This window comes from Ursus arctos, unplaced genomic scaffold, assembly GCF_023065955.2.
Source record: "Ursus arctos isolate Adak ecotype North America unplaced genomic scaffold, UrsArc2.0 scaffold_3, whole genome shotgun sequence".
NCBI lineage: Eukaryota > Metazoa > Chordata > Mammalia > Carnivora > Ursidae > Ursus > Ursus arctos.
The window spans coordinates 52,230,273-52,249,256 of NW_026622985.1; the positions used below are offsets into that span (position 1 = coordinate 52,230,273).

General features: G+C 38.2%; 1 protein-coding gene across 10 annotated transcripts in view; it reads left to right on the forward strand.

Moving 5' to 3' along the window:
- CCDC126 (coiled-coil domain containing 126) overlaps positions 1-7,806 on the forward strand; it is a 46,368-nt gene extending 38,562 nt beyond the window's left edge. For all 10 annotated transcript variants that reach the window (XM_026507600.4, XM_026507629.4, XM_026507593.4 and 7 more), the window contains one exon: positions 5,998-7,806. In XM_026507600.4, the coding sequence (XP_026363385.1) occupies positions 5,998-6,182 (185 nt within the window). In that variant the 3' untranslated portion in view covers positions 6,183-7,806. The remainder of the gene's footprint in view (positions 1-5,997) is intronic.
- Positions 7,807-18,984: the final 11,178 nt, after the last annotated feature.

Sequence of the window (18,984 nt, forward strand, 5' to 3'; positions counted from 1 at the left end):
CAATGGGGAGCATTGGCAGGAGTTTAGAAAGGAGGAGGAAGGGAAAGGCTAGGGTATTTTTCTCCCTCCCTCTCTGCCTCAGGTTTTGTTTTCCCCTGGGTGGCCTTGGACTTGGGCTCTGGTTACATCACTGCTTTTTCCCTGTGTTCCATAGGCCTTAGTGTGATAGTTGCTCCCTGCTGTGCCTCACAGTCCCTGATTATGTTTAGTGTAGTTAAAATCTTTTTATATGCAATATTTTTAGTATATTTAATAGCGTTATATCCTCCTTTTGGTTTTTGTGCATAGCGAAATAATTGGGCTAGGTACAATTTTGACGGTATCTATGTCTTTGTTATAGCTCATGTTTTTTCTTTCTTTTCCTTTTTTCCCCCCTTTAAACTATTTGATTTCTTCCAGAAGAGGGAAGCTTAAAGCAGGAATAGAACAACCTTAAAAGGCTTTATTTCCAGGGTGGCTGGGTGGCTCAGTCGGTTAAGCGTCTGACTTTCAGGTCAATCTCAGGGTCCTGGGATCGAGTCCCACATAGGGCTCCATGCTCAGTGGGGAATCTGCTTCTCCATCGCCCTCTGCCCCTCCACTGCCCATGCTCTCTCTCTCTAATAAATAAATAAAAAGGGCTTTATTTCCTAAATCTGATCCTTTACATCAGTCTCAACAGTGATATCACCTATCAAACACATGAGTCAGACATTCAGCAAATTTTGTTTCTAACATTTGTTGAGTGTTCACTGTGTGGTAAGTATCAAAATGGTGAGCTGAGAGTAAAAGGATGGGTAGGATATGGTGTCTGCTTTCAGGTAGCTTTTAGGAGTTCTGAAAAGGGACAGGAAAGGAGTTATTATTGCCAGCGCCTTCAACGATGGGCTTTGTGGAGAAGTACTGTGGGGTACCCATATAATATAAACATGTGATTCCCATAAATATGTAATCCCATTGGATGTAAACATAAAATTATATTGTGAATTTAGAGAAAGGGAATTTTGGTATATTCAAAAGAATCCCAAGTTGAGGAAACAGTAGTTTTATTTTTGTCAACTAACTGATTTTATGTCATGGAGCAAAATGGTTACAATCTGAGTTTTTTGTAATGTTTTATTAAAACAGTTGATTTTAGGGGTGCCTGGGTGGCTCAGTCGGTTAAGCTCTGACTCTTGATTTCAGCTCAGGTTATAATCTCAGGGTTGTGTGATTAAGCCCTGTGTCAGGCTCTGTGCTGGGCCTGGAGCCTGCCTGAGATTCTCCCTCTGACCTCCCTGCTCCCTCACGTGCTCTCTCTCTCTCTCTGTCTCGAACAAAACAAAACAAAACCAAATTGATTTTAGAATATTTGGAAGGGTACATTTAACAATTTAGGACATTATTAAAGTAAAATTACCATATAGTTGTTTCTCATTAGTTCCACCTTTTCCTTTAATTGCTGTTAAACCATAATTCTAATCAATGATTAGCCTGTACCTTTATAATTGGTGTCAAACATCCTAGCTTTAGCTTCATTTTATATTAACTTGCTGGTAGACAAATTCCGGTCTATTCTATCTAGACCTCTCTAGCCTATGTTGCTATGTCTTCAAATATACAGGAGGTAACCCCCAGGGAAAACAGATCCTTTAGTCTTGTTGCTAAAGGATTTTTTAAAAAAGATTGAATTCTCTCCTATTTACCTAATACTATTGTAACTCTTGATGAGAAGATCTTAATAAAGAAATGTCTCCTCTCCCTGATCTTTTATTTTGAAAATTTTCAATCTACAGAAAATTAGGGAAAATTGTATAATAAACATCCTATATCTTTCATGTCTGCTCAACATTTGCTAAAAACTTTTCTGCATTTATTTTTATCTTTCCTTCTCTATACAAATGTATATACTTTTGGGGGTACAATTTGACATTTCATCCCTAAATGCTTCTTGTCGCAGGATTTTTCTTATACTTTTTTTTCTTATACATTTCCACCAAATTAGAATATGTAAGTTCTCATGATGAATGATGCCAGAAGATACATTTCTTGGAAAGTCTCATTCTTCCATGCCTAGTCTTCCTCCAAATAAAGTTTTGCCCTCATTTTATATTACATTGATTTTTTGTTTTATTTTTTAGTATTTTCTAATTTTTTATTTTATTTTTAATAAGCATTTTCTAATTACCCTTTACCACCACCCACTACCACTACTCTCACTACTCCTTTCTGATATTTTTTTTCACTTTTTAAACATTGTGATAAATATATATAACATAAAATTTGCAATTTTAGCCATTTTTAAAGTATCCAGTTCAGTGGCGTTATAGTCACAGTGTTGTATAGCCATTACTATTAACTTTCTAAAACTTGCATCACTCTAAACAAGAAACTAACCATTAAGCAAGAACTTGTCATTTCCCCATTTCCCTGGCCTTTGGTAACCTAATCTACTTTTTGTCTTTATTAATTTGTCTATTCTAGATAGTCCACATAAGTGGAACCATATGATATTCATCCCCTTTTTTGTCTGGCTTATTTTACTTTGTATAATGTCTTTAAATCCATCCATGTTGTAATGTAGCATGTCTCAGAACATCAGCCCTTTTGGGGCACCTGGGTGGCTCAGTCAGTTAAGTGTCCGACTCTTAATTTTGGCTTAGGTCATGATCTCAGGGTCGTGAGATGGAGCCCTGCGTGGGGCTCCAAGCTGGGTTTGGAGCCTGCTTAAGATTCTCCCTCTTCCTCTGACCCCCCACCCTAAAAAAAAAAAAAAAAAAGAACATCATCCCTTTTATGGCTAAGTAATATTCCATTGCATGTATATACCACATTTTGTCAATCTCTTCATCTATTCATGGACACTTGGGTTGCTTCCACCTTGTACACCAGTATTCCACCTTATGAATATTGGTGAGTCTCTTTTCAATTTGGGAGAATATATACAAGCCTAGGAGTGGAATTCCAGGGTCATGTGGTAATTTTATATTTAGCTTTTTGAGGAATTGCCAAACTGGTTTCTACAATGGCTGTACCATTGGGTATTCACACCAGCAGTGTATGAGAGTTCCAGTTTCTTCATATGCTTACCAATGCTTATTTTCTTCTAAAAATTTTTTTTTATTGAAGTATAATTAACATGCAGTGTTATTAGTAGTTTCAAGTGTACGATATAATGAATGATTCAGACTGTATGTTACTTAGCACTCATCAAGATAAGTGTACTCTTAATCCTCTTTTATCTATTTTACCCGTCTCCCCTACACACCTCCCCTCTGGCAACCACCAGTTCTCTGTATTTGCAAATCTGTTTTTTTCTTTGTTTGTTCACTTGTTTTTTTTCTTAAATTCTACATATGAATGAAATCATACAGTATTTGTCTTTTTCCGTTTGACTTATTTCACTTAGCATTATACTCTCTAGCTCCATCCATGTTGTTGCAGATGGCAAGATTTCATTCTTCTTATGGCTGAATAATATTCCATTGTATGTATAATACATCTTCTTTATCCATTCATTTATGGATGGACACTTGAGTTGCTTCCGTATCTTGGCTGTTGTAAATAATGTTGCAGTAAACATAGGGGTGCTTGTATCTTTTCAAATTAATGTTTTTGTTTTCTTTGGATAAATACCCAGTAGTGGAATTACTGAATTATATGGTAATTCTATTTTTAATGTTTTGAGGAATCTCCATACTATTTTCCACAGTGGTTGCACCAATTTGCATTCCCACTAATAGTGTACGAGGGTTCCTTTTTCTCCACATCCTCACTAACACTTGTTATTTCTTATTTTGATTTTAGCTATCCTGATGGCGTAAGGTGATATCTCATTGTGGGTGTTTTTTTAATTTAAATTTAAATTTTTTAAGACTTTATTTATTTGAAGGAAAGAGAGAGAGAGATAGCATGAGCAGTGGGGAGAGGGAGAAGCAGGTTCCCCGCTGAGCAGGGTATCCTGACTTGGGGCTTAATCCCAGTTCCCCAGGATCATGACCTGAGCTGAAGGCAGATGCTAACTGACTGAGCCACCCAGGTACCCCTCTCATTGTGATTTTGATTTGCATTCATTTCCCTGATGATAAGTGATGTTGAGCATCTTTTCATGTATCTGTTGGCTATCTGTGTCTTCTTTGGAAAAAATGTCTATAATGGTCCTCTGCCCATTTTTAATCATATTATTTGTTTTTTTGGTGTTGCGTTGTATAAGTTCTTTATATATTTTGGATATTCACCCCTTCTGGGATAATTTGCACATATCTTTTCCCATTCAGTAGGTTGCCTTTTTTGTTTTGTTGATGGATTCCTTCCCTGTGCAAAAGCTTTTTATTTTGTAGTCCCAATACTTTAATTTTGCTTTTGTTTCCCTTGCCAGAGAAGACCTATCTAGAAAAATGTTTCTATGGCCAATGTCAAAGAAAGTACTGCTTATATTTTCTTGTAGGAATTTAGGTCTCACATTTAGGGTTTTTTTTTTTTTTTAAGATTTTTATTTATTTATTTGAGAGAGAGAGAGCACTGGGGGGGGGGGGAGCAGAGGGAGAGGGAGAAACAGGCTCCCCGCTGAGCAGGAAGCCTGATTCAGGGCTTGATCCCACGACCCTGGGATCATGACCTGAGCTGAAGACAGATGCTTAACTGGCTGAGCCTCCGAGGTGCCCCTCACATTTAGGTTTTTAATCCATGTTGAGTTTATTTTTGTGTATGATGTTAGAAAATGGTCCAATTTCATTCTTTTGCATGAAGCTGTCCAGTTTTCCTAGCACCGTTTGTTGAAGACACTGTCTTTTTCCTATTGTGTATTCTTGCCTTCTTTGTCATGGATTAATTGACAGTATAAGCACAGGTTTGTTTCTGGAGTCTCCATTCTGTTCCGTTGAGCATGTTTCTATTTTTGTTCCAGTACCCTGTACTGTTTTTCCCTTTCTTTGATTCTAGCCGTCCTAGTAGGTTGAAGTGGTATCGCATTGTGATGTTGGGTATCTCTTCTTGTGCTTATTATCCATTTGCATATCTTATTTGGGGAAATGTCTTTTCAAGTTCTTTGCTCACTTAAAAAATTGGGTTGCTCATCCTTTTGTTGTTTAATTTAGGGGTTCTTTATATGCGTTTGAGATTAAGCCCTTGTCAGATACATAATTTGCAAATATTGTCTTCCATTCTGCTTGTTATTTTCAGTTTCTGGATAATGTTCTTTGATGGCCAAAAGTTTTAAATTTTGATGAAGTCCAATTTATCTGTTTTTTATTTTGCTTGTGCTTTTTCTGATCTCTTTGTTACAGAACCGTCAGCAAACTTAACAATTGTTAGATGTTTGTTAGGGCTTGAGTTGCTTTTTTGGTTTGGGACCAGCAAAAAATAACAATATTAGTTGCCACTTACTGAGTACCTCATATGTACTAGGTATCTTTGGGAAGCTTGAAAAACATAATTCTAAGGAAGAGTCATAATTTCATTCTTTCCAGGTAAATCCTATTGAAACCCCTTAACCTCCCAAAAAGATAGAAACTCCCCTGTCATTTTGGAAGAAATTTAAGTCAGTACCACTGCTAGGATCTCTGTCGCACTAATCAGTTTCCTGGCATCTGCCCTGAATCCTAGGCTCCCGCACTCACACACACACTTCAGCCTCTGGGGGATCCAGGTTTCTTGTTTCGACATTTCATTGAATTTCTTACTTAGCTCACCTGGTTTTTACAGGTGTCTTTACAAACTGCTTCAGAAACTCAAGGTAAATGGGGTTCCTTACAAGGGAATACAGTTTTGAACCAGACTTTAAATGTGTTTTATTGCACTAGAAAAGTGAGTTTCATATTTATAACTCTGAAATTCCTTTGGGAAGCTCTATATGTGATGCTATTGATTAAAATACTTAGGTTTTTTCCTATGTGTAGTATGAGCACTTTGTCTCTAGTATATTTTCTCTCTGATGACTCAGTAATGTTTCACTTTCCCTCCCCTGCTCATACTAGGAAAATACAAATATGAAGTGCTCTATCAGTGTTTAACCCAGTTTATTCTGATTTTTTCCCCTAGCGGATCTAAAAAGAACAATTGCTGTCCTTTTAGATGACATTTTACAACGCTTGGTAAAGCTGGAGAACAAGGTCGACTATATTGTTGTGAACGGTTCGGCAACCAACACTACCAATGGCACTGGTGGAAACCTGGTGCCAGTCACCACAAATAAGAGGATCAACGCGTCGGGCAGCATTAGATAGCAGTTGAAGATCACCTGTGCGGCTACATCCACCGTGGGTCATGTCCTATGGCAGAAAGCTTTTCAGTTGCTGGCTAGGATAGAGTAATACTGTACAATAAAAGCCCCACGCATTTCTGAGGAATATGCTGGATTCACAGAACTCTAATTCTGTACATAATTTTAAAAGTTATTGTTTGCTTTCAGGCAAGTCTCCTCAATGCTGTACTATATCCTTAAAGGGAATTTGGTGACATGGTTGATGGTAGTAAGCAGGTAGGTGATCTTTATAAATCTTTTGTGTTTGAGATCCAGGTGGAACAAAAACACTGAAAGACATGGGTTCATTTCTATAAACTATTTATTTAAATATATCACATGTTTTTTAGACAAGTGGAGGATATTGTTATTGAGTCATTTTGTCATTTGTTCTCAGTAGGTTTAACTGTTAGACTAATGTTATTAGTAAATGTGCTTACTTCCAGTACTATATTTTGTTACTCAGATTATGAGCAGGGAAAGGAAGTATGATGTTGAAAATAAGGTTTTGAAATCATGACCCAAAGAATGTCTTCATTTGCACTATCCTTCAGAATAACTGGAGGTTAATTATTGTATATTTTGAAAAATTACATTTGTAAGGGTGTAATCTTGAAATGGTTAATAGCCACTGTCCGTAACCTATTCTAAACATCGAGACAATTAAATAACATAAATAATAATCTCTAGTCTCATACATAACATTTTCTTACATATATCCTGAAGAATAGAAGATATTTTTATGATGAGGTTAAAAATAAGTAAAGTATTAATTCATGATTTTTCACATACATGAATATTAATTTGAAAGTTAAATCCTTTGAGTGTGTTAGGTGGAAAGCACATTATTTCCTTATTTGGGTAATTTTTGCTTTTGTTTTGTTGGCAGTGTAAGGGGAGACTAAGATGTTTGTGAGACTGGGTGCTTAAGGTCTTTAGCCAGGTGTATATAATAAAGGTATTTGTGCTGCATTAAATTGCTTGGAAAATATTGACATTATGTGAGAGTATCTGGCTTTATGGAATTGTGGATTTGTGTAACAGATACATTAGGTATTCATTTTATATAATGACCAGTTAAAAACAATTAAGAACATTTAAAATATAATTTAAGTTATGAAGATTGACTCTCTTTTCAGGAAAACAGCTATTGTATATAGCACAAGAAATCCTAATCATGGGTAATTCTAGGATAGAGCAAAGTACACCTTTATTTAAATTTCCTTTGTAGCAAATTTAATTGCCGTATGGTGCCCTATATTTCGTAGTATTTATTCTCTATAATAACTGCTGAAGTGCAGCTAGCTTCTAGATTTAGGCTATATTGAATTTAGTTTTGGATATTGTATTCGTTATTATAATATGCTACCACACATAGTAGCAATAATTATAATGCTTTATTAAAATAAGTATGAGAAAATATTGTTTCATGAAAGGTAGCTTTCTAAACTCTTTTCTGTATACTCTATCTTTATGTGAAGAAATTAATTACATACCATTGCCAGGTGAAGTTTGGAATAATTGTTCAGTCTTATTAGATGTGGACATTTTTGTTTTTTGTTTTTGTTTTCAGGGATGAAATAAAATATATTATTTGTACTCACAAAGTGTTATAAGTTTTTCCCTTTAATAGTGGTTGTACATTTAATAAGTGGTAAATGACTGAAAGGAATCTTAGATAATTTGGGGTTTTGTTCTATCAACTGCAGATGCCTTTTTTGAAAGAACACAACGAAGGGATGCCTGGGTGTCTCAGTCTGTTAGGTGGCCAACTCTTGGTTTTGGCTTGGGTCATGATCTTGGGGTCCTGGGATCCTCAGGGTTGTGAAATTGGGCCCTGCATCTGGCTCCACGCTCAGCGTGGAGTCTGCTTGAGATTCTGTCTCTTCCTCTGTGCCTCCTACTTGTGCTGTCTTTCTCTCTAAAATAAATAAATAAATCTTTAAAAAGATAAAAAACTCAACAGTAAACTTCAACTTGAGGGTGTAAACGTGAGAACCACCTCTGATCATAATCCCCAGTCTTGGTTCCATCAATTCCTGAACTCAGACTCTCTTGTCATGAGCAAGGCAATTTTCCTTTTTTTTTTTTTTAAGATTTATTTGTTTATTTGAGGAGGGGAGGGGCAGAGGGAGAGGGGGAGAGCGAACCCTCAAGCAGACTCCCCACTGAGTACGGAGGCTGACGTGGGGCATGATCTCAGGACAAGAGTCAGACACTTAACCTGCTGAGCCACCCAGGTGCCCCTAATGTTGAGTTTTTAAGAGTCATATCATAGTATTTATATTTTCAGTTAATCTTAATTAATCAGGACCTCAGCACAGAGGGCATCACTAAACATACTAAAAACTTTCAAATTTATTTCAGAGTTCCTTTGGGTTATTTCAGAATATCTTTAAGCAGTATACTGGCAAAAAAAAAAAGTAATTTAAATATTATTTCACATAGTTAACGGTAACTTGAGTCTCATTTATCTTCAAGAAATAACTTAGGACCTTGACTGTGGAGTTGGGTAGAGTATAGAGGCTCAGGTCTGCCTTTTCTTTAAAAAGATTTATTTATTTATTTGAGAGAGAGAGAGAGAAAGAGAGAGTGTACATACATGCACGTGGGGAGGGAGAGGGGTGTGAGATAATGACCTGAGCCTAAACCAAGAGTTGGGCGCTCAGTGGTCTGCATCACCTAAGCGCCCCTCGGATCTGCCTTTTTAGTGACACCACGTTCTTCCTTCTTTTGAATTTATAGAATCTGCCTCATCTTACTTAATTCTGTCTCAAAAGGCTAAAGTGTTAATAGCTTACATAGGAACCTCTGACTTGTATGTTTGGTTTAATTACAAACAGTGTTATGTTTTTAACCGAACACTTTCAGCTGAATAGCTATTGATACAGTTATATTCCCCCCCCCTTTTTTAGAGAAGTGTTTACTTGAAAAGGGACATGATGTAATGAAAGAGACATGAATGAATGAATGAATGAGTGAATTGAAACCATTTTTTAAAAAAGATTTTATTTATTTATTTGACAGAGAGAGAGAGAGCATAGGCAGGAGGAGAGGTAGGCAGAGGCAGAGGGAGAAGCAGGCTCCCTGCCAAGCAGGGAGCCCTATGCAGGACTCGATCCAGGATCCTGAGATCATGACCTGAGCCGAAGGCAGATGCCTAACTGACTGAGCCACCCAGGCGCCCCAAGCCACCCAGGTGCCCCTGAAACCATTTTTTAAATAATGGAAGTCCCTGAATGATTCTTAACTTTTGGTTGGGGTAATGGTAGAGTTCATCTTTTGAGAGAGCTAATGAGCTAGAGAGGAGAGAAAGAAATGAATATGAAAATGAGAATAAATACAGAAAACCAAAGTGGGGGGACAAATCTGAAATTTTTCTGCCTACAGATAACTGCTGTTGACATTTTCATATATAAATGTGAATCTCCTCTCTCCTGCCCACACTCTCTATTGTCTTACCATTTCTACTTAAAATAAAATCGAGCATTTTCACTGTGGCCTGAAAAACCCTAATTTGCTCCTGTCTGCCTCCTAACTTCATCTCTAACTACCCTCCTCCTTAATTCCTCTTCAGCCATATTGACTTTCTCTTCTCAGGACATACACACATGCTTTTGCCTCAGCAACTTGAAACTTGATATTCCTCTATTTGCAACTCTCATTCTCAGACATTTTCATGCCCCCCCCCCCATATTCAGGTGTTACTTTTTAAGGGAAGTTGTCTCTGACCATCTACCTAAATTAGCATGTCTTTAGCACTCTTATTACTGTTGTACTTTTCTTCATAGTTGTGATATACCTAACATTAAATCGTATATTACTGTATTGTGTTTTTTCCGATGCGTCTTAGAATCTAGGCTGTGAAGACGGGGACTTCATTTTGTTCACTGATACAGTCTGGGCGTGTGCAACGGTGTCTGGCACATACTAAGCGCCTGAGAAGTATTTGTTAAAAGTAGTTACTAAGCCATTCTACACCTTTTGCTTTGTGCATCTATACCTTTATTTATATTTTTAAAAATTATACCAGACATTCTTTCTGTATAATGTAAGAACTTCTTTCCAAGTTAGTAAGTATATAACTTTCATGGCTCTTCTGCTGTGTGGCTCTATCACAGCTGATGCGTCTTTCCCTTAATTATTAGACATTTTGCTTGCAAGCGAAGGATTGAGACCTAGGTATGGGACACATCTAGAGGTTGTTCTCTTGCCATTATTCCATGCTGTCATTGTTTTAGGTGGTAGTGGGGGATCCAGTAAAGTGTGATTAATAGCCATTTGGGGGAGACAAAATAAAGTGGTGAAATAGCTCCACTTGTATAGAATTACAAGGATGGAAAACCAAAATGGCTGATCATCCTCAGACCTTGTTTTAGATCATACACAGCAGGCTAGAAGCGTTTTGCAGAGTAGGAAAAACACGGGGAATAAAATGTAGAGTCACCAATCCATAATTTGGTAAGAGAGCTGGGAGGTGATTGGTCCGTTGACAGACTTGTGCTTAATCAGATCAAGTTTGTCATTTTGCACCTTTGGCTCAGTAATATTAGTCTGTATTTAAGTAAGGAAGATAGGCTATGAAGATTTTTCTAAAAATTAATGGTTTTTAGGTCTTACCAATGTCTGTATCTTCCAAATGTACTTCCAGAATGACTTTAGGACCTCCTTTGAGTCCTTCCTTAGGTCAAGGATAACTTCACATTGCTTCTAATTGTTGATAAGCAGCATTGTTCATTTGAGTAAATCGTTTTTCGTTTCACTTTCTCAGGTGCTTAATTCATCCACCTACTCACCCTTTCTTTACCAATTTTTCAGGCAAAGAAATAAACTAAGGTTCTGAGGAGTCTTTTTAGGTGGGAGAGTATCATGGTAGAGATGGTATCAAGGCTTCAGGGAACAAAACATTTCGAGCCACTGGTGTTTGGGAATTTATACATAACATTAGGTTATGTTCAGTTTTGACATAAATGTTTTTGTTTGTTGGCTTATTTGTTTCTCATCTTCGTGACTTTGAAAAGGAGAGAAAAAATTCCCTTTTACTCTTTTCTTTGAATCTCAATTGGGAGTTTCAGTCCAAAAGACTTGAGTGGATGATTGAAGCAGGAGAGCATAGAAAGGGGACCTCTGCCAGGTAAGGGGCCACTGGTCTGCCTCCTGGTGGAAGCTCTACACCTCTTATATTAAAACTATTCAAGGGGCGTCTGGGTGGCTCAGCCGGTTAAGTGTCTGCCTTCAGCTCAGATCATGATCCCAGGGTCCTGGGATCGAGCCCCATGTCCGGCTCCCTGCTCAGTGGGGAGCCTGCTTCTCCCTCTCTCTGTGCTTCTCCTGCCAGCTCATGCTCTCTCTCTCAAATAAATAAATAAAATCTTAAGAAAAAAAAGAAAACTATTCAAAACTGGAATGTGCTCTGGGAGGAAAGCTATATAGCAGGAAGGATTTGGAGATCTGTTTTTAATAATGCCCCCATTTAATGGGATCATTATGGTCATAATTATTGAGCATCTACCAAGGACTGTGCCCTGTACAGTGCTTTTCATGTACAGTATCATGTTTGATCTTCAAAACAACTTTGTGAGGTTCTATTACCCTCGTTTTCTAGATAAGGGACTATGGTGCAGAGAAACTGGATATGGGGGCTCTGGTCACAGATCTTACAGACCATACAACAGAGATTCAAACCCAAAAGGGTCTGTCTCCAGAGATTGTGCTCTTGACCGCCATGTCTTACCCTCTGTTCTTCTAATCTTGGCTTAAGTACACTCCATCTTGTTCCTAGCACGTAGGAATTCCTCTTCTTTGATTCAAAAGAGAGATCTGCTTCTCTCGCCACTCCTTACTTTGCTCCTAAAGGTCTGGGTGAGCAGCGAGCGCAGAGTCTGCAGGGCATCACACAATATGCATTTGGCGCCCTGGCCTTGATGGTAGCCCACCACCCAGGATCCTGATGCCCAGGTTGGCCAGGGCTTGGAATTCATAGGTGAATCCATTCCTGGGGAACTGGCTGGGAGTACCAGGCTATTGTATTTGGGAGTTTATAAATGAGCCTGCCACGATAGTGTCTCTCACATCCAATCTTGCAATAAAGGGAAGGGAAAGATTGGCTTATGCAGATTTTTCCAGGGCGAACAGAATCTTCTCAGTCTGCCCTCAGGGCCATTTCTTGAGCCCAGCGTGGGATTCAGGGCACCATCAACTCACCTACAGCAGTTCTCTGTCACCGTAAAATCTAGCGCTAAGATTTTATTCACAAGGCTTAGGTTAGGGATTTTTGTGGGGCCAAAATATTTCTATCATTTTCCAGTTCCTTAGAGGCCAGACAGAGTGGGATTCAACACCACTCTCTTGGTCTGTTTTCCTCTTTGTAAACTCCTTAGGTTTACAGATGGACCATTTGATGACTCTGGAGGAAGCCCAAGATTGTCTCAATAATGATAGTGTCTGATTTAAGAGTTTCACATAGTATCTCTTGAGTTTTCTAAAATATTAACAAAGCCTTAAAAACATCTGGCCATTTCTCCGAAGCTTGCCTGTTGCTTTGAGAGCATTTTATTTTATTTTAAAAATATTTATTTATTTATTTGGTGGGAATGGGGTCAAGGAAGAGGGAGAGAGAATCTTAAGCAAACTCGGTGCTGAGCACGGAGCCCACCGTGAAGCTTGATCTCAAGACCCTGAGGTCATGACCTGAGCCGAAACCAAGAGTCGGACACTCAATCTATTGCACACCCAGGCACCCCAAGATTTGAGAGCATTTTATTTTATTTTTTTTTTATTTTTAAAGATTTTATTTATTTATTAGAGATAGAGACAGCCAGCGAGAGAGGGAACACAAGCAGGGGGAGTGGGAGAGGAAGAAGCAGGCTCATAGTGGAGGAGCCTGATGTGGGGCTCGATCCCGCAATGCCGGGATCACGCCCTGAGCCGAAGGCAGACGCTTAACCGCTGTGCCACCCAGGCGCCCCTTGAGAGCATTTTAAATTGCAGAAGCTCTGGATCCACCTCTTTTCTTTCTGGTCCACTCCACACACTGGTCATCAGACTGGAAACGACCTCTCTATAGACCAGTGAGGTAAAAAGTGACCTGGAAATCCTTGTTTTTAGCATTTACTTGCTCCATATAATAAAAGGGCAGCTGCTTGGTCTTCCCCGGAACCTGATGTATTTAAAAACGTAAAGAATGTAAAGACTGCTTATTGCTACCTGTTAAGAGTGCCTTTTAGCTACAAATATCCTTCTCCTTTTAGCTTCCAGGCAAAGAAACAGTTGCAGGAGGAAGGCAGGTATAAGTTGGCAGGGGGTGGTGGTGGTGGTGGTGGTGGGGTTGGGGAGGTGGTTTTGATATATTAATGTGGTTTGTTCTCTTTTTCTCCTCAGACAGGCTGCTGTCATTTTCTGCTTTGGAAAATAACTAAGTGGCATTTGGAATTAAAGTCTCCTAGGGAAAGTGGTATGATTCTTGAGAATTTTAAGATAAAATCACTTTCTGTCTCTCTGCATGACTTAGTTCTTTTTATCTTCTTCCCTAAAATCACGTACTAAAAACAATATTGGGTTTCAATACAGTGCTAAATAACCATGGTGAAGAGCAGATGAAAGGCAGCTCTTTCTCTGATTCAAATGAGTGACTTTTCTGACACAGTCTCAGCTCAGGGGCTGAGAGACCACAGGAGTAGCGGCTCTGCCCTGTTTCTAGAATGATAAAGTTTTCCTGAGGCTAAAAAGGAAGCCGAGGCCACAACTCTAAAAGGAGGCAATTGTTCTTATTGTTGATTAGGGCTCAGTTAACTTCACCAGGGAAATGACGGCCTTGGATCCTTCTTTTACCCCCAGGAAGATTTAAGCTACACCTTCCACCCCTGTCTTCCGGGAGTCTACGCTTGTGCCACTGGTGCCAAAGTGGGGAGAATTCGTTTCTTCACAACTCAGGCCAGAAGGAAAGTATTTTGCTTTGCTTCTGCAAAGCCAAAATAACTAGTATTTCTTGCCCGAGTGCTGGCCACATGGGAACGGTGTTCCCACTCTACGCGCAGCTGGAGCGCTCTTGCCATCTTAGAAGGTAATGTTGGAATTCCAAACTGATGAAGCCCAGCCCAGAACTGTTCACGGCCATGAAACAGTCCTATTGTTTCCTCTTGTCAGGTGTGACTGCCCTGTTTTCCATCACACAGTCCAGATTTGTTCCTTTCCATTTCCTTGCCTGGAATGCCTGGTCCTTTTCTCTGATGTGCTCTCTCGTTTTACCTCCTTAGGATTCCAGGTTTCTGGTTCCCAACCTCAAAGGATTGATCCTTCTTCTGTGGGATCTCATATCACCTGTGGGCTCTGTTTCAGCATTCGGTCAGTCATTTATGCTCTTGCCTCTGTCTGGAATGCTCGTCTCTCAGCTCTTTGCATGAGTGGCTGTCTTTAAGTCTAAGCTGAAACACCACCTCCACAGAAGCCTTCCCTCACCACTCCTTCTAAAGCAGGAGGCTTTTCTCTACGTTCAGAGACTGTCAGGTCCCCAGCACCTGGCTGCTCTGCCCCCTATTTCTAGAATGATAAGTTTTCATCTTCATGAGTTTGAAAAGGGGGGAAAACCTCCCTTTTTGCTCTTTTCTTCAAATCCGAACTGGGAGGTTCAGTCTAAAAGTGTTGAGTGGACAGTATCTGGCATGTAGTAAATATACAATATATTGTGATAGATGGGCGTAATTTAAGTAGGATGTTATCAAACCTTTTATCCTAGTTATTTCTGTGTAAAGAATCATTATGTATTTTAATAAAGAAAATATTATTTTGAAGTTGACTGTTTTAAAATACTTTAGACTTTTTTTTTAAAGATTTTATTTATTTATCTGACAGAGAGAGACAACACACGCAGGGGGAGTGGGAGAGGAAGAAGCAGGCTCCTAGCAGAGAAGCCTGATGTGGGGCTCGATCCCATAACGCCGGGATCATGCCCTGAGCCGAAGGCAGACGCTTAGCGACTGAGCCACCCAGGCGCCCCAAAATACTTTAGATTTTTTAAAGTCGAAGTTGAAAAAACTTGCTTCTTATCTTCCATTGCTTTGACAGTATGACTTTTGGCAAATATGTAATTTCTGATTCAGTGCATCTAACTCCAAAACATCGATGATGCTGTCCTATGTGACCCCATGGGCTTTGGTACAATAAATAGAGTGTGTCTCAAACCCTGTGAGTTCTTAAGAAGAAAATATATAAAAGCATGATTAGGTGGTTCATCTCAAGTTACTAGCCTGAGGCCTTGTACAAAATGGTGTTCAGTATGTATTTGTTAATTTAACATGAGAAGAGGAGTAGGTGGACTAGCACCCAGTAAGCAATAAAAAGATATTTCGTATTTCTACAATTCCTAGGCTATATCACAATGCAGTCTCTATCCAGGACTTACTTTCCAAAAAACTGTAAGGACTACGTAGTGCAATGTTTCAAATGATAGGTTATGATTCATTAGGAAGATATGATATCAAATCAGTGGGTTGTGACCAGCATTTTGAAGTAATGGAATAAAAAAATTGAAATATCAGATTCTATAATAAGTAATAAGGGTAAATGTTCGTTGAAACTTTTGATTCGGATTTTTGTGAGTGTGTGTTTCCTGAATCAAGCTGTAAAATGTATTTCTTAGGTAAGTTGAGGTTAAAAAAAATTTTAAAGCCACCAAAACAGCATAATCATGCAGATTATAATTTAAATGGTGCTGTTCTCATTTTGCTTGATTTAATAAGAAAAATAGTTAGTACAGAATTCTGTGTTTGCTGCTAGCAGCAAGGAAAAAAATAAAATGCTATGCTGGAAAAGCCATATAGGATTTTTTTTTTTTTTTTACCCCCAGCTTAGAGAGATAATTAGAAGAAACTAAAATACACCTGCTTTACTGATAAATTCAAGTCATGTTCTAGGAGATCCTCGGTCAAATTTCTCTTTATAGACCAGCTACTATGAAACTAATGATTTTCTCATTTTTTATAGAAAACAAATGGCACTATCAAATTATGACTATCAACTAATGTTTTTAAGCCATGCTAAGAACTGTACACATTATCCCGAGCTCTAATTATACGTATCGCTTAAAAGGAATGAAACTTTATGTTAATTTCCTGTGACAAGTCCCTTTCTTTCTACAAATTTTGCTTGCTTGCTCCTTAATATATGTACTTGGAGAAAGTGTCCTCACTGGACCTGCTTCAAAAAAAGCAACAGAGTTTTAACTTTGTTTTTAACATTTTATTGTGAACATTTCAAACCTGCAGAAAGGTTGAAATAATATGTCCAGCGTCTAGATTTTATCATTTTTTGTTATACTTTACCACATCTGTCTATGAATCCATGTTGTTTATGCTTTTTGAAACGAATTACAGTTATCAGCACACTTCCCCTGAGGTACTTTAACATGCATATCATTAGCTAGAGTTCAATATTTAAAGTTTTTTCATTGGGTGTAAGATTTATATATAATATAATGCACAGATGTTAGGTGTACATTAGCTGAGTTTCAACAAATGCATTAACCCGCTACCCAAACTCCTATTTTTTTTTAAAAGATTTTATTTGTTTAAGAGAGAGGGAGAGAGAGAGCACGAGCAGGGTTGGGGGGAGGAGCAGAGGGAGAGGGACAAGCAGACTCCCTGCTGAGTGGGGAGCCCAACGTGGGGCTCAATCCCAGGACCCTGAGATCATGACCTGAGCCGAAGGCAGATGCTTAATTGACTGAGCCATCCAGGCGTTCCCCCCCCCCCAAACTCCTATTAGAACATTATCATCACACCAAAGTCCTCACATACCTTTCCTTGTCAAATCTTCCCATATTGCTCCACCCCCAAGGGAAATTTTTCCACCATAGATTAATTTCACCTATTTGAGAATTTCATATAAATGATATGATACGTTATGTACTCTTGTGTCTATCTGCTTTCGCTCATCATTTTGTTTTTGATTTTTATTTATGCTGTTGCATGTGTCAGTAATTTATTGTTGAGTAATATTTCATTGTGTGAATGTAACACAGTTTGTATATTCTTTCTCCTATTGATGAACATCTGGGCTGTTTCTAGCTATTATAAATAAAGCTGCTATGAATGTTTTTTTTTTTTTTTGAACTTCCTTAATAGAAGTCTTTTTGTGAACATAAGTTTTCATTTCTTTTGGATATATACCTAGGAGTGAAATTACTGGATCATATGGTAAGTATATTAAGATACATTTTTTTCCCCCCAAAGTGGTTGTGCCATTTTACATGCTCACTGGTGATGGAGGTTTGATTGGATGTCTCCGCATTGCCTCATGCTCAGGGTAAGTAATAGCTAATAGAAGGGTCATAGTACTTCATTCCTTTGAAACATTCATCCCATTGTGCTCCCCCCATTGTGCTCCTGGGAGAGCTTAACTGTAGATTGTGAGCAAACTTGTCAAAGAATACGAGTCCTGAACTGTTCATGCGTACACTATCTCAAAAGCGGAGGGGTGTAAAAGCATTGTCTTTGAGACAGAGAATAAAGAGACTCCTAGAATGATCCTTGACCAGTAGTCTCTGTCATTTGATGTCCCAAAAGTCATTTCATTGCTGCTTCTAAAGAAAGTAAGGCCTACTAGCCCAGAGGAGAGAGTTGTTCCTTGGCAGTATTCTAAACCAAGTTGCTAACTGGTTCCTTGGGAATAATTGTGTATTTTTTTGCTTGTATTGTGGATTTATTATACAACTCTCAGCCACCTGGTTAGAACTCGTTTTTAATTTCTACTTCATGTTCCTGTCTGTTTGTATGGTTTCCTTTTATTCTGTTAACGTGGTGAATTGCACTGACTGATTTTCAAATATTAACCAATTTTGCTTTCAAAGTTGTAATGTATTATTCTTTTTATGTGTTATTAGATTCAGTTTGCTACTATTTTGATTTAACGTTTTTTAAAACAATAGATTTATGAGATTTATGAGAAAAATTGGTCTGTAATTTTCCTCCTTTAGTTTTGGCATTGAGTTTATTCTGGTGTCATAAAACAAATTGAGACGTATTCTCTATAAGAGTGTGTAAGATTGATGTTATTTCTTTGTTAATTTTGAAGAAGTTGTTAGTGAAGGGTGTGGCCTTGAGATTTCTTTTGGGGAGGGTCTTTAAATATGGGTTCATTTTCTTTAATAGGTATAGAACTATTTAGATTTTATTTACTTTATTTAATTAATTTATTTTTTAAAAGATTTTATTTTTGAGTAATCTCTATGCCCAGTGTGGGGCTTGAACTTACAACCCACATGCTCTACCAACTGAGCCAGCCAGGTGCCCTATTTAGATTTTATTTTTGTGTTAGTTTTAGTAAGTTGGTCTTTCCTTTAATTTTTCTTGTTCATTTAAATTTTAAGTTTATTGACATAAAGTTGTTAATATCTTATTTTTTTTAATATCTACAGTATGATTTGTAATGATGTTGCCTTTTATTTTTGTTTTTGCTTTGCTCTTTTTTAATGCTTTGTTCTTTGATTATTTCTTAGTTAAAAGGTAGGATTCTATACACATTGTGACATTATTTATGCTTTTTTAAAAAAAGATTCTATTTAATTATTTGGCAGAGAGAGCACATACAAGCAGGCGGAGGGGCAGAGGGAGAAACAGACTCAACTGCTGAGCTGGGACCCTGACGCGGGGCTCGTTTCCAGGACCCTGGGATCATGACCTGAGCCAAAGGCAGACGCTTAACCTACTAAGCCACCCAGGTGCCCCTGATTTATGCATTTTAATGATATATTCTGATGATTTCATAGCAGTATTTAAGAGATTTTCCTA